Raw genomic sequence first — 14,940 nt, forward strand, 5'->3', positions numbered from 1 at the left:
CACAAATTTTTGTGCACTGGGCCTCTAGTATATTATAATTTTATTTGTCAATTATACTTCAATAAAGCTGGAAATAAAATAAAACTGAATACATCACCATATATAGCATTTATCATATTTATATGGTAATAAGTCATCTACACAAATAAAGAATTTAGTTGTCACTTAAAATGTAGGGGTGGGCAAAAGAAGGTTTACAGTTGTGAGAAAGCAAAATAGGATTTATTATATTATTTATTTATTAATTGTATTGTTTGCTTTTATTATTTGTTTTATTGTTATTATTTCATATCCTTACTTATGATTTATCTTTTAGGTAATGACAGCTGGTAATTTGACCAATGAGCAACAAAAGTGGATATTTAATACTGTAAACTTACTTTTGCCCCACCCCTGTGTAATTGAGAAAAATGTATATGCAAATATTTTTAATTTTATTTTTCAATTACATTTAAAATTATTTTGTATTGGTTTCAGGTGTGCAGAATAGCAGTTGGGCAATCATGTACATTACAAAGTGTTACCCCCAATATTTCAAGTAACCACCTGCCACATACATAGTTATTACAATATTGTTGACCATATTCCTTACGCTTTACTTTATATCTCAGTGACTGTTTTATAACTACCAATTAATACTTCTTAATCCCTTCACCTTTTTCACTGAGTCCCTCAACCCCCCTCACCTCTTACAGCTGTCAGTCTGTTCTCTGAATCTATGAGTGTGTTTCTATTTTGTTTGTTTGATTATTTTGTTCTTTCGATTCCACATACAACTGAATTCACTTGGTATTTGTCTTCCTCTGTCTGACTTATTTCACTTACAATAATACCTTTTAGGTCCATCCATGCTGTTGCAAATGGTAAGATTTCATTATTTTTATAGCCAAATAATATTCCATGGTATATGTACCACAGCTTTTTTATCCACTCATCTATTGATGGGCACTTGGGTTGCTTCCAAATCTTGGCTATTGTAAATAATGCTGCCATCAACATAGGGGTGCATATATTCTTTTAAATTGGTGTTTGGGGTTTCTCCAGATATATACCCAGAAGTAGAATTGCTGGGTCATAAGGCAGTTCCATTTTTAATTTTTTGAGGAACCTCCACACATCTTGATGGCTGATTTTTAAAGACATATTCAGGTAATATTGACTGATGGGTCCTGTGCATGAACCAAACACTGGGCACTGTAACAAGCACTTCACGTGTATTTGCAAATAACCCTGTAAGGAAGGCACCATCATCAACCCCATGTTACAGATGAGCAATCTGAGTCTGAGAGGGTTAAGTGATGAGTCAAAGGCCACACACCCAGTAAATCGTAGAGCCAGGCCATCTTATTCCAGACACCAAACGGTTCATCAAGATGCTACTAGTATATACTGCTTCCCCGAGGTTGGGCTCTTTGTAAACACAACTTGGATAATCTCCAAACCATATACACTGAGTGGCCAGATTATTATGACCACCCCATCAGTACTTCGTTGGGCCACTCTTTGCCTTCAATACTGCGGCGATTCTTCTTGAGTCAATGCCATATCTTATTAGTTACCAAGTCTTGCATCTTCCTTTAAAATACCTTTTTTGTCACCCCTTTCCATGTCTTCTACTAAAACTCCAATTTACTTCTTTAACACTTCACTCCTGGATTATGGTCTACCTCAGATTGGTCTTCTTGTCTCCAATCCTTTTGACACAGCTTGCATCTTATGCTTTTGGTGACATAGTGAGATAATCTAATAAAGAGCCTCTCTTGAAAAGAGACTAAAAAATATCCCATAGCTTTGTAAGAATCAACACCAAATATTACATAGGTGAAATTCCTGCAATGGCTTACATAACAGCAACTTTTCAACACTATATTCAGTTCACAAAAGTTTCTCTATTTGCCGTAGTACTGGGGGCGGGAGGGGGGAGAAAAAATGATAATTGAAGAAAAATTTTGATGATGTAGTTCTCTTATAAATTGGGAACAATGACCCTTGAAGGACCATAAAGAAAGTGAATGTCAAGATAATTTATTATTGTTACATTATCTACCTCATTTTTCACTTTGTCTTACTGAGCTGTGATATCCTTCCAGAGCATACCACATGTCCCAAACATTAGTGAACACTTTACCAGTGTATCCAAGTAAGATAAAAAAGAGCTCAAACAAAGAGTTAGTGAACTGCCCCTCTGCTGTTACTTTAATATCAGAAACGTGAACCAGAATGGGCCATGCATGCGACCACTGTATAAGGTCTCAGATCTAGAAGGTAGCTATCTGTGTGATTTCCAAAGGCTTGCCCCCTTTCTGAAGCTGAATATACCTCCTTTTCCCGACCCACGGGGCTCCTTTTGTGATTTACGGTGGATTGTTGTTCTCGTTGTAGAAGAGCCAGTTTCTACGCGTGTCGGTTGGACAAACATTTATACGTTATTGGTGGAAGGAATGAAACCGGCTATTTGTCCAGCGTGGAGTGCTATAACCTAGAAACAAACGAATGGCGTTATGTGTCCTCTTTGCCACAGCCTCTGGCAGCTCACGCAGGAGCCGTGCACAATGGGAAAATATACATTTCAGGCAAGTCATCCCCGCTTTCTGCTACAAAGTTCAGTTGCAAGGCGCTTTCTTGACTTGTATGTGTGTGTTTAATCCACAGGGGGTGTGCACAACGGAGAGTATGTCCCATGGCTCTATTGCTACGACCCCGTGATGGATGTCTGGGCTCGCAAACAAGATATGAACACAAAACGCGCCATCCACACTTTGGCTGTAATGAATGATCGCTTATATGCAATTGGAGGAAATCATTTGAAAGGTCTTTTTTAAGAAAATCACAATAACATTTGCATTTCATGTTTCTCGCTAAGGGGGTGTCTCCATAGATAATCATAGTTAATTTCCAGTACCATTGGGCAAGCATCTATTTTGGCTCCTCTACAAGATAGGATTATTTTTAAGTTACCACACATATTAAGGAAATGAATAATAATGTCTACAGAAAATTAAAAAATGAAAGCACTAATAACTGAAAAAGCACAATTTGTTGTAACAATGGATTCAGTAAAAATAAATTATTCCTTATCAACAAAGTTATAGTAATGGATTTTGTCCACAAAATTGTTTTCTCTAGTAATCATAAAAACTGTAGTCATAGCTGGGCAAAGAAGCTAATATGTGATTTTTCTTAAGGAAAACACTTAGAATTTCATGTCTAAATTTAGAATTATCTCTTTTAATATATCCAAGTTCATATTGAATCAGAAGTGTCATTTCCTGGTCTCTGTTGCTCATCTTAGAGCTCTCCCAATGGAGGCGGATTGTAATTACTGCCCATCTATGATTCTCAAAGTTTTTCTATTTGCTTTTTTAAAAATAAAAATACCTGCTTAAAGCACAGCATTTTTAGAGCCATGTCTTGGTTCCTCTCCTTCGCACGTGTGCGTGACTACATATTTTTGTAGTGTATGCGTGTAAATGTAACTTTATGTGCAGTTATATGACATTGAATTTGATAGGAAAGCAGAGAGATGAATGCTATTGAGATTGTTATTAGCTGCTTTGGGCCTCAGTTTCCTCATCTGAAAATGAAGAAACTGGTCTAGTTGGTCTCTAAGAACTCCTGAAGCTCTGACCTTCCAGGATCCTTGAAATTGAACTAAATGAGAACAAGGCCATCTGGTATGGTAGATAAGGCCCATCTGAGCATTTATGTTTCAATTAGATAAACAACTTTTTAAAAATAGCTTACACATAGACTTTTTCTATTTTTCTTAATACATATTTACCCCTAAAGATAATAAAGACCAGACAAGTATAACTTTAATGTAAATATATCCAAGTTCATATTGAATCAGAAGTGTCATTTCCTGGTCTCTGTTGCTCATCTTAGAGCTCTCCCAATGGAGGCGGATTGTAATTACTGCTGCTGCTCTCCCCCTTTGTTTTTCTCCTTTGCTGGTGCTCCTTCATGTCAGCACATACTCCATGGCCTTTACATCCACATGTTTTATATTAACTTTGTAGTTGTCTGCATTAAAACATGACTTCTACTAATTTCTTTGCACAAGAATGCCTACTTTAGGAACTTTTCATATTTATGGTTATACTTGGACAGGAAAGATTTGAGTAATGACAACCTACATGAAAAATAGCACACACACATCAAATTAGGCTGGCTCAGGGCGGCCTTGTGGCTTAGAGGAAAGGGTGTGGACATCGCATCTATGCTCAGATTTGAATCCCAGTTGTGCACTTACAGTTGTGTGGTCTTACTCAAGGCACTTAACCTCACATCTGGAAATGAGGGATAGTGATCCCTTCCTTGGTAGTTGTGAGAATTACAGCCAACGAATTTACTTGGTACAGAGAAGGCACACATATTCTCATATGATGCCACCAGGACCTTAGAACCAAGAATTTGCCCAAATCTTCATTCCCAGTATATATGCTTCAAAAACCATCACCAATGATCTTAATGGTAACGGAAAGAAAATATACCACAGAGATGCAGGAAGCACATTACTCTGTTCTTCCCAAATCTATGTGATTTCTTTTATGTAAAAAGTTAGTGGCTTGAAATACTGTGTCTGCCTCTTCAAGAATGAAAATTATTCTACTTTCTGGCCTACCTTGCCAATTAACTTGAAGAGTCCAGTATGTCAATTTATTTATATTATGTGCATTATAATGGTCAGCTAGCAAATATCCATACCATACATTTAACTAAGGAAAAAAATCATGGAAGACTTAGTTTGCTCAATGACCATGAAACTCCCACTAGGGTCTTTGACTCCCTAAATTAGAGGCAGGGATCCAATAGAGTCCCGTAACCTATGCTGTTCTCTGTGACCTGGTGGTGCCCCAGCCACTAAGAAGCTTTATCAGAAGGGTGGGGAGAAGCCCTGCAGTGGAAGTTAGCCCCCCACTCGAAACCTTGGTCCCTAGTAGATACTGGAACCGGTTCACGTTGTCGTAACTGTTTATAAACTTAGTCAGGCTGCCAAAAAGGTAAAACATGCTGAACAACAAATTTTAATTAATTAAACATTTTGAGAGATTTAAAGATTCGTTGAAGAAAAGAAATATAGCCCAGTCTGCGTGGGTCAGTGGTTGAGCATCGACCTATGAACCAGAAGGTCATGGTTCAATTCCCGGTCAGGGCATATTCCTGGGTTGCGGGCTGGATTCCCAAAAGTGGGCATGCAGGAGGTGGCTGATAAATGGTTCTCTCTCATCACTGATGTTTCTCTCTTTCTCTCTCTCCCTCTCTTCCCTCTCTGAAATCAATAAAAATATATATTTTTAAAAAGCAATATAGTTTAGTCTATAAAAGTGAGTCTATAAAACTTTAAAGACTGTTCACTTAGATTCAAATCTCAGTCTATCTACTCACTGGTCATGTGACTTACTCAAGTCATTATCTCTGTCCCTCAGTTTCTTCATGTACAAAATGAATAGACTGGTATAACTATCTCATAGGATGACTGATGGGATTAAGTGGGTTCATTTATAGAAAGTGCTTTAATAAGCTAGTTGTTGAGCTTATAAAAGCACTCTATAAAATGCTTACTTTAACTATTATTATTTTAAGCCTTTTAAAAAAGTCCTAATAAACCATTTCGAATAAAATCTACCCCCATATAATCAACCAAGGATATCTGGTCAGGCATTCCCGCTTTCAGTTAATCTGGAACACCCAGAGTCGGGTTGTTTATTTGCTGTTTGTTTGTTTTAGGTCTTTCTGACACATCTAATTTCACCAGTAAATGCATGCACGCATGCCTTCAAGACACATTACCTGCTTCTGGCTCTAGATCCTTTTTAAAAAGAAGCCCTCGCCTTCAGGTGGGGCCCTGAGAGTTCATTGTTTGTAATTCCATTCTGCTCTGTCGCTTAGGCTTCTCCCACCTTGATGTCATGCTCGTGGAATGCTATGACCCAAAAGGTGACCAGTGGAATATTCTGCAAACTCCCATCCTGGAGGGTCGAAGCGGCCCTGGCTGTGCCGTGCTTGACGACAGCATTTACCTCGTGGGAGGCTACAGCTGGAGCATGGTACGTGCCCACTGAGCTCCTCCTCCTCCTGGTTTGTGCTTACTTCTTTTTTTTGCATTCAATTCAGCTTTTTTTTAAACCTTTATTGTTGAAAGTATTACGTATGTCCCCCTTTGCCCCACACTGACCTCTTTTAGCCCGCCCCCGCCCCCCCTCCCTTCACCACGTCTGTGTCCATAGTTATGCATATATGCATACAAGTTCTTTGGTTGTTTCCCTCAAAATGTGTTACCACCCATGCATGTCCCTTTTAAGAGTATTGTGCTCAAAAAAGAAAAGAAATAATAATAATAATTATCGTGCTTATATGCAAACAGTAAATTACTTTAGTAATGGAATCAGTGTGGTTGTGGTAGAGCTAACTTGCTCTCTGATCGGCTGTGTCATAAATGGGTTAGGTCTCGGGTTCTCTCCTTCCCCATGCTGTTGCAATTCTGGCTTTCCAAGGAAAAGTCAGTCTAAAGTGGCTTTACAAATGTTCTGTTGAAATTGTTCGAATAGGAGAGTCTGAAAAGTTTCTGCCCAGTAAGGCGTGAAAATGGAAACCAGTTGTTTAATACCCACAAATTCCGTTTAGGATATGTAATTTGCCATTGTGCTTCACTTTCCCTCCTTTATCATTAAATTTCCAAGCACACCCCAACATTCAGAGCACAGTGGACCCTCATTAACACACCATCCAACTTCAACATCCATCAACATTTCGCCACACTTACCCCCATTTATCCTTCAAAATTGTTTTACTGGAGCAATTTGAAGCAAATTCTAGACATCATATTATTTTATTCTAAATGTGTCAGTATTTATCTTTTTAAAATTATTCATTTATGTAAACACAGTCCCTATCACACCCAACAAAAACAACAATAATTGCTTTATATCCAAAATAATATTCTCCTGAATATTCTCCTATTCATTTAAAAAATGTATTTTTCACATTGATGTGTTAAAACACGTCTCACTTGTAGGAGTTGTTAGCTCTTACACATCTCCTACACAGTGCAGCATTGCCTCTTTACCACTCTTGTTCCATGCCTCTGACCAGATGAAAAAGCAGGGTAAGTTCCATAGAACACCCCGCACTCTACAGTTAGCTAGTGACGTCCTGGTGGCGTCATTTAAAAATCATCTGTGTTCATATTTCCCATAGACTGGAAGTTAGAGATAAAGGCTTAATTAAATTCAGCTCTTCTTTTAAAAATTTTTTTTTATTTATTTTTGGCAGAAACACTTGAGGCTCTATAATTCAACTAACGTCACATCAGGCGACACCTAGGGTCTAGGTGTCAAACTACGGCCCGCGGGCTGGATCCAGCCCGTTTGAAATGAATAAAACTAAAAAAAAAAAAAAGACCGTACCCTTTTATGTAATGATGTTTACTTTGAATTTATATTAGTTCACACAAACACTCCATCCATGCTTTTGTTCCGGCCCTCCGGTCCAGTTTAAGAACCCATTGTGGCCCTCGAGTCAAAAAGTTTGCCCACCCCTGGTCTAGTGTCTACCATTGCTTTTTAAAAGATGACTTTTTCTCTTTTTCTATTTATATGTGTTAGTTTTGTAAGACTAATTCAGGGTTTTAATCATGTGAGTTTAGTTATTTTTGTTTGCATCTAACAAGGGAGTTATGTAAAGTTCTGGGGGGGAGCTTTAAAAAGATATTAGTTTTTTGTTTAAAGTTTTAAGTTTGCATTTTGACCTTTTTGTAAGGATGTATGTTGTGGGTTTAACCTTTATTAACTAATGTTAAAACTGTGATGTGTGTGTAGAGTATTACGTATGCATGTACATGTTTAAAGAATGGCTGTTGATGATAAAATAAAAATCAGCTTTCATTTTTCTAGAAAAAAAAGATATTAGTTATATGGAGGCACATCTGTATTGACATATGTAACTAGATATCAGTACGTGTGCCTGTTTGCTGGTTCACATTGCTAGCCGCCAGAGTACCCGTGTTTGGAACCAGACACCAGGAGTCACTTTCAGAAAGTGATGGTTCGGTTGGTGGGGAATTTTGTTTGTTCCCTGCGATGAAAAGAAAGCTGCTTGGGTCTGGGAAGGGAAATGTTACACAAGCACCAACCCCAGAGGTTGACAAAGGGAACAAGCTTTTTGTTTGTTTTTCACGTGGCCTCTTGAAAATCAATCAATCAGTGTGCGAAGAGCTCAGCAAGCTTTCGTCCCCAGTTCATTTTAACCCGGTTTTGAATCCCAGCGCTAATCCCTTCTACAGGAGTGACATAAAAATGGAAATGTGAGGCAGCGATCTAAAATCCAATTTACTTTAATCATTTGACTATTTAAGGTGAAATTTTTAAAACTTAAACCACCAGGATAATTCCTATTTTTTTTGGTCAATTATTTTAAGGGATTTGTTGATTATCCAGGATGTTCTAGGTACTTAACTTTTCTTATTAGTGACACACGCAGAAAAACCGATTTTAAAATTTTGTCCGTCTCAAATTTCCCATTGGATGAAAACAGGTCCAAACCCCCTGCTTTCATGTGGGAGTTTTTAAACAAGAGCAGAGAACTGATCTTTTCTTTGCGGGGTAAAGGGATCAGTAAGCTGCCCTTGCAGTTCTCCGAGCCCGCTCCCTAAGTGCTCTGTTCTGCCGTTGCAGGGGGCCTACAAGTCGTCCACAATATGCTACTGTCCGGAGAAAGGCAGCTGGACAGAGCTGGAGGGAGACGTGGCGGAGCCGCTGGCAGGGCCCGCCTGCGCCCCCGTCATCCTGCCCGCCTGCGTCCCTTACAACAAATGACGCCAGGAAGCCCTGGAGTGACGGTGTCCGCTCGAGGAAACAGCGGCAGGTGACATCACTATTACACTAGGGACGATGCATTCGAATGGCTGCTGATGCTGTACAAGCAACCGCAAAAGAAGAAGACCTGCTCTTGAGCAGATACTGTGTCTGTGACTCGGATCACAACCAACTCCCTGGTGGTGACAGACGCTTCCATTTCAGACTGGTTGGAACTTGTCCCAGCTTGACAAAAACACCTCCCGAGGATCTGAACTTTCAAAAGGAGACAGGAAACACACCGCCGAGCGCCCCAGAGAGACCTACGATCAGTATTGTGCGTTGTAGTCTACCTGCATGTGGTCTTTGTTGAAGTTTTGGGGATATCGTGTTCATGAATGACTCAAAATTGGACCCACTAAAATATGTACCCTGCATTACAGGAAGTGCCACTTGATTCTATATTCCTAACCTGCGGCTCCATCACAGACTCCATAGGCAACACGGTTGTAGAGAATCACGGAAGGTTAAAGAGAAGCACTTCTGTTTCTATATATCTTGATTTCATAGACCTTCTGCCCCTTCCAGCCTTGGGGGATGATAGAGGAGAACGAGGCTGGCTCTTGTAGCGATTGCTTTTCGCCCCGGAGGCTCCAGGCTAGCCAAAGTCATCATTTCTGTGTCCTCAATTTTGTCTGAAAGATTAAAAGAAAATACACTATGTCACTCTTCGGTCCATGGAGTCTTGCTCATTTTTTTTGCAGAATATAAGCAAGTAGTGAATACCTGGTATTTGCTCCAAACGGTAGGATTGGCAGGCAGTCAGACAATATTGTGTTTTCTGTTGGGTAACGTATCTGACCCAAACTTCACCCACAAGGAAAATTGAGAGATAGCTTTCAGGAATTCGGGAGCAAAAAGAAAGCATAATTTCTGTCAGTAATTTCTATGACAGTCCCAGTTGTCTCTCTGTCCCTAAAACACACGACCTACGAGAGCCACAGGAGCAAGCCATCGCTCCTAACAAACACCCTCTTCCTCCCCTTGGCTCTAGAAATGGCTCTAGATTTGGCTCTAGGAAAGCACATGACTTACCCTGGTCATTCCCCCAACTCATCCTACGCATTCGTTATCAGCAGAGACGCCTGAGCTCAGCGTAGTGGGCCGTAGCTCGGTGTTTGCCGGAGCCTGGGGAGCTCAGGCCCAGGAGGGCAGGAGGGCAGGAGGGCAGGAGGGCAGGAGATGGTCTCAGTGGGGCCAATCAAACCAACCAAACTGGCAGCAACAGGACTTTGATGTTCACGCTCTTTGGATCTGGAAAACATCTGGTAGGAGTCAATAAAAGCCTAAAATATTTTTTTAATCACCCAGAGATGTCTGTGAGTCCCTCGGCAAACGTGGCATTCAGAACAGCAGCCGGGAAGCCACCGATGGGAACCGCCTGGCGCTATGTTCTCACTGTGGACACGCCAAGACGGACAGGTGTACCGGAATCCGCTGCGTCTCTACAGTCAAGTGCAATCTTCGTTGTTTTTGTATTTATTTGTATGTTCAGATCCAAAGGATCCGTTGTAAAATATATATGAATATATACCCAGTGCAATTAGCCTTCATTTCCTTTTCCTTGAAAGCATATGAATATATAGAAAGCAAGAAAAAGTACAGTGCTTTGTGGGGAAATCCCAGCTGACGTTATGAAGAGAACAAGGTCTGCTCCGAACCTTTTACTGTCACCTGTCACCACCCCATCTGAATGTCGCCGTTTATACGCGGATATTTGCTTTCCTTCCACTTGTTCTTCATTTATTTTTTATTTCTAACGAAAATAAATAAAAGCATTTATGAGGACAATAAATACAGCTTTCTGTACTTCAGAAGGACACAAACTATTAGTGGGAAATGAATAAAGTCACAGAGGATGTAAATTTTGTACAGTATTAGAATGTGTAAATGAAGCCTGCTTGGAAGGGGGAAACTTGAAATAAAAGCTTTATGTACTAATTGAATTGTCTCTATCTTCCTACTTATAAAGCCTGTGTATAAATCTCTACATTGAATTGTTTAAATGTTTGGAACATATAAATGCGTAAGTGTTTTTATTCTGCAGTATACTTTACAAGTTGATTTAGCTTCCTGGCAGTATATAAATGTATACAGTATGGACAATGCTAAAAAATATGGAATGTGTCAGGAAAATGTTGAGTTAAAAATAATGAGTTGAATCAGATTTTTCCACTGTTAGAGTGTTACAAGGAGGCATAACTTATCCAATATCTAATAAGTAAATATTTATAGAAAGTAGTAGAAGCACCATATGTATTAAACAGTACTTGTACACTTTCTAAAAAACAAGTGGACCACACATTCAATTAGATACATTCTCTAAATATATAGTTTTTCATTTTATTTTTTTTTAATCTGAAAAAGAAGTTGTACAGGGCAAGGAAAGAGGCTGTGGCAGACCATAGGGAAAACTGAGGCATGTAGCTGCAGGTTGCAGGTGGGCAACCTTCCAGGTAAAGAATTATGAAGGGTCGGAAGCTACTTCCTGAAGCTTGCAAGCTAGAAAGAACTTACTGCCATGCTTCCCAGCCAAGTCTACCATTCTTGGGGCTCAAACTCACATTTAAAGGGTAATTTGATCCTCCTGGTATCCCATGAAAGCAAGCATGGTGCGTTCTGTGTTCTTGCCCTGGCCCTTCCCCTCTACACACTGGCGTACCATTCCCGAAAGAGGCCTCTCTCTACGGTGGCCTCCATTACCATCTGCTTTAGACCCAATGGCTCCTTTTGGCAGGGCTTCTTCCAAATGCCCTGAATCCCCCAAAGCTCTAGTGCTGGCCAGATATCAGGAGCAATGAAGTAAATATAATTGTCTTTGTCCTAATCCCAAGCAAACACCTACTATGAGTCCATAACTAGACACCCTAAACCTGGGAGAGGGTTTAGGCAGTCCCTGAGCATAGGGACCCAGGTTTTTTTGTTAATTAACTAGAAATTTGTGCAAGGGGCTCGGCCCTCACAGGCCCGGCTTCGTCCGGAAGATCTTCCATAAGGTCATTTGGCTGTCTGGTCTAATTAGCATATTATGCTTTTATTATTATAGACTAGGGGCCCAGTGCATGAATTCATGCACCTTGAAAGGAACCGTGGGCCGTGAGGCTGCAGTCGGCACAGGGGCAGGTCTCTGCCCATCCTCCGCTCCCCACCCAGCCCCTCCTGCTATGGCCCCCAGTCTCCTGTCTGCCAGCAGCCCCACTCCGGCCACCGCCACTCCCATGCACTAATGGTGCCAGCCACACTCACACCTGCTGACAGCGCAGAGTGATTGGGGCAAGCGCCATCAGCATGTGCGAGTGTGGCTAGCACCATCAGTGGGTGCAAGTGGTGGCTGCTGCCCCGATCACCCCTCAGGAGCAGGGGGAGGTGGAGAAGCCCTCAGGGGCGATCAGGGCCGGCAGCCGCTGCTCACACCTGCTGATGGCACCAAGTGATTGGGACTGGTGCCAGGCACCAGCAGTGGGTGCAAGCAGTGGCTCTGGCACTGGCTGCAGGTGCGAGCGCGGGGCAGGACCGTGGCATGCGGGAGCAAAGAATTTTCAGTAACTACCAGAGGCTCATCCTATGACAACAACTGGTGCCCTGCCTTGGTCTGGCACCCTTGCTCACCTGCTCCACCATCCTGCCATGGCCAACGCCCACCATGTTCCGCATACATCCCCTAGTAGTCAGCACACGTCATAGTGATTGGTTGTTTGGTTATTCAGTTGTTCTGGTTGCTCCGCTGTTCGGTCTATTTGCATATTAGGCTTTTATTATATAGGATTGTGTCTGTAGACTTAAAGTTATCACCTGCATTTGTTCTCCCCTCTTAGAGCCAAATTTATATTTTCCCAGCTGCTTGGCACATCACTTAAATTGTCATAATTATCAACATTGTAAGTATCAAGTATCCTATAGAATGAAGAGGTAATATGCAAATTGACCCTCGTGCTATAACACCGCCACAAGATGGTGGCGTGCACAGCGGGGACAGGGCAGCGGGGGCAGGGCCAGCGGGGTCCCGTGTCTCACGCGATTTTGCGTGACGGGTCACTAGTTTATTAAACATATCCCAAAAGGCAGCCCATAAATGCCAGAGTTCCCATTAAACCAGGTTCTCTAGGTCAAAATATTTTTAAAATAAATGAGAAAATGGACCAAAATAGGATTGAGTTCCTGCAGATAGGGGAGCAGGAAGATCGCAACTAGTCAAGTCTGGCTTCTCAGCAGCACCTGACCTAGAGGATGGTGAACTGATAGAAAATAAAATGGCCGTGAGCAACAAAAAGGCCCCCCAAGAACATATCCCAATAGGATGTTTGCTTTGTGTAGCTTGGGTTGGTAGGGGTGCTCTGGATAGTGCAATAAGTATGGTCCAAGTACTGGATGGAGCTTTAGCATCTGTGAAGTCTACAGGCTTGATGCAGTAACGAAAGGTTCAGTTCTAGAGACCCATATAAAAACTGTGCTTCAAGAATACAACGTGGGCTTAGAAATAAAAAAAAATCTACAAATTGAAGCTTGTGTGGCTTATTCTATTATATTTTGTTCTATCCTAGACTATTGCCTCGCACATATTAAGAACTTGGCAAATCTCAGTTCTTTATGTTATCAGGAGTAGTAGTACCTTAGTGTTTTTAACTCACTAATGTTGCTAAAAACAACACCGGGAACTAAAACACTAAGGTGGTGAGTCGACCTGTAGCACTGCTCAGGCTCTGAAGAATCAGGTCACTTCAGTAAAGTGATCCTTCATTCTAATCCCTTCTCGTTGTTTATATCTTAAGTTGACCCTTCCTCTGTGACCTTCTAAATCTTCTCTCTACAACAAAATGGCATTTTGAGGTGAGCAGGTGGGCAGGCAAATATTTGGCTGCAGGATAAGGTCATCCTACACTGCTCAAATCTGGGACATTTGGGAACCAATTGAACTAAATTAGGCAAAAGGAATAAAAAGAACAGCATTTAGTTACTAATTCAAAGCTATTATATCAACAATCCTATATAATAAAAGCCTAATAGGCTAAGAGTCCGGTCGTCCATTCAACCAATCAAAGCATAATATGCTAATGATATGCTAAGGCCACTCAGCCATTTGCTGTGACATGCACTGACCACCAGGGGGCCGACAGTCGACCGGTCGACCAGTCACTATGATGTGCACTGACCACCAGGGGGCAGACGCTCTGACTGGTAGGTTAGCTTGCTGCTGGGGTCTGGCCAATCAGGACTGAGCGAGATGGGCCAGACATGCCCTGGAGCCCTCCCGTGGTCCCTCTCCAGTGGGCCAACCTCCCACGTCCTTCCCTGGCCCCAATCGTACACCAATGGGGTACCTTGGCCTGGCCTGCACCTTCTTGCAATCCAGGACCCCTTGGGGGATGTCAGAGAGCCGGTTTCAGCCCGCCCTGCAGGCCAGGCCAAGGGACCCCCTGGTATACGAATTCATGCATCAGGCCTCTAAGTTTTATATAACACTTCTACTCACGGAATGCTTACTGAGTCAGGCCCTATGCTGGGCATTTTATTCATGTTTTCTGTTTACTTTGAATGGCTCTTCAAGGTAAATATTATTCATATTAAAGGTAAGGACACATGCTCAGAACAGATGAGCTATTTAGTAAAGTGTAACAGCTGAGAAGTAGCAGATTCACGCCAAGGTGTTAACCTAAGGTCCTCCTCCAATCACCATACTCTCTCCTGCCCACAAAGAAATTCCTTAAACCAACCACTTGAAGTCATGTAGGAACTCCTAGTAGATTGGCTGCTTTTCCCACATAGGAATAAAATGTGCTGGAGGGAAAAGTGAACACGTAATGCTGATGTGTTCTGCTCAATGCTATATTGCTGGTGAGGATGAGTACTGGGAAGCACAGGCATGGGAGAACCAGCAGGAGCCTGCTCTGTGACCCTGAGAGGTCATTTAGTTTCTCCAACTTGAGTTTTGTATCTGTGTTTGGAGTGCTGATCTCTTCTTCAGATAACTGTTGTGAAAATCCCGTGTGAAAACACTATACCTCATAAACTTCTGAAGTAAATTACACATCCGCTGTTAGGTTGTGACGACCAAGTTCAAGTGTTAGCCTGGTGTGGGAGAGACCTT

At 41.6% G+C, this 14,940-nt stretch overlaps 1 protein-coding gene across 1 annotated transcript in view; it reads left to right on the plus strand.

Moving 5' to 3' along the window:
- Positions 1–9,670, plus strand: part of KLHL14 (kelch-like family member 14) — an 87,971-nt gene extending 78,301 nt beyond the window's left edge. Inside the window, exons 6-9 of the mRNA XM_014541247.1 lie at positions 2,383–2,573; positions 2,653–2,811; positions 5,893–6,050; positions 8,676–9,670. Coding sequence (XP_014396733.1) covers positions 2,383–2,573; positions 2,653–2,811; positions 5,893–6,050; positions 8,676–8,816 — 649 coding nt within the window. The 3' untranslated portion in view covers positions 8,817–9,670. The remainder of the gene's footprint in view (positions 1–2,382; positions 2,574–2,652; positions 2,812–5,892; positions 6,051–8,675) is intronic.
- Positions 9,671–14,940: the final 5,270 nt, after the last annotated feature.

The sequence above is a fragment of the Myotis brandtii genome, unplaced genomic scaffold (assembly GCF_000412655.1).
Source record: "Myotis brandtii unplaced genomic scaffold, ASM41265v1 scaffold107, whole genome shotgun sequence".
Taxonomy (NCBI): Eukaryota; Metazoa; Chordata; class Mammalia; order Chiroptera; family Vespertilionidae; genus Myotis; species Myotis brandtii.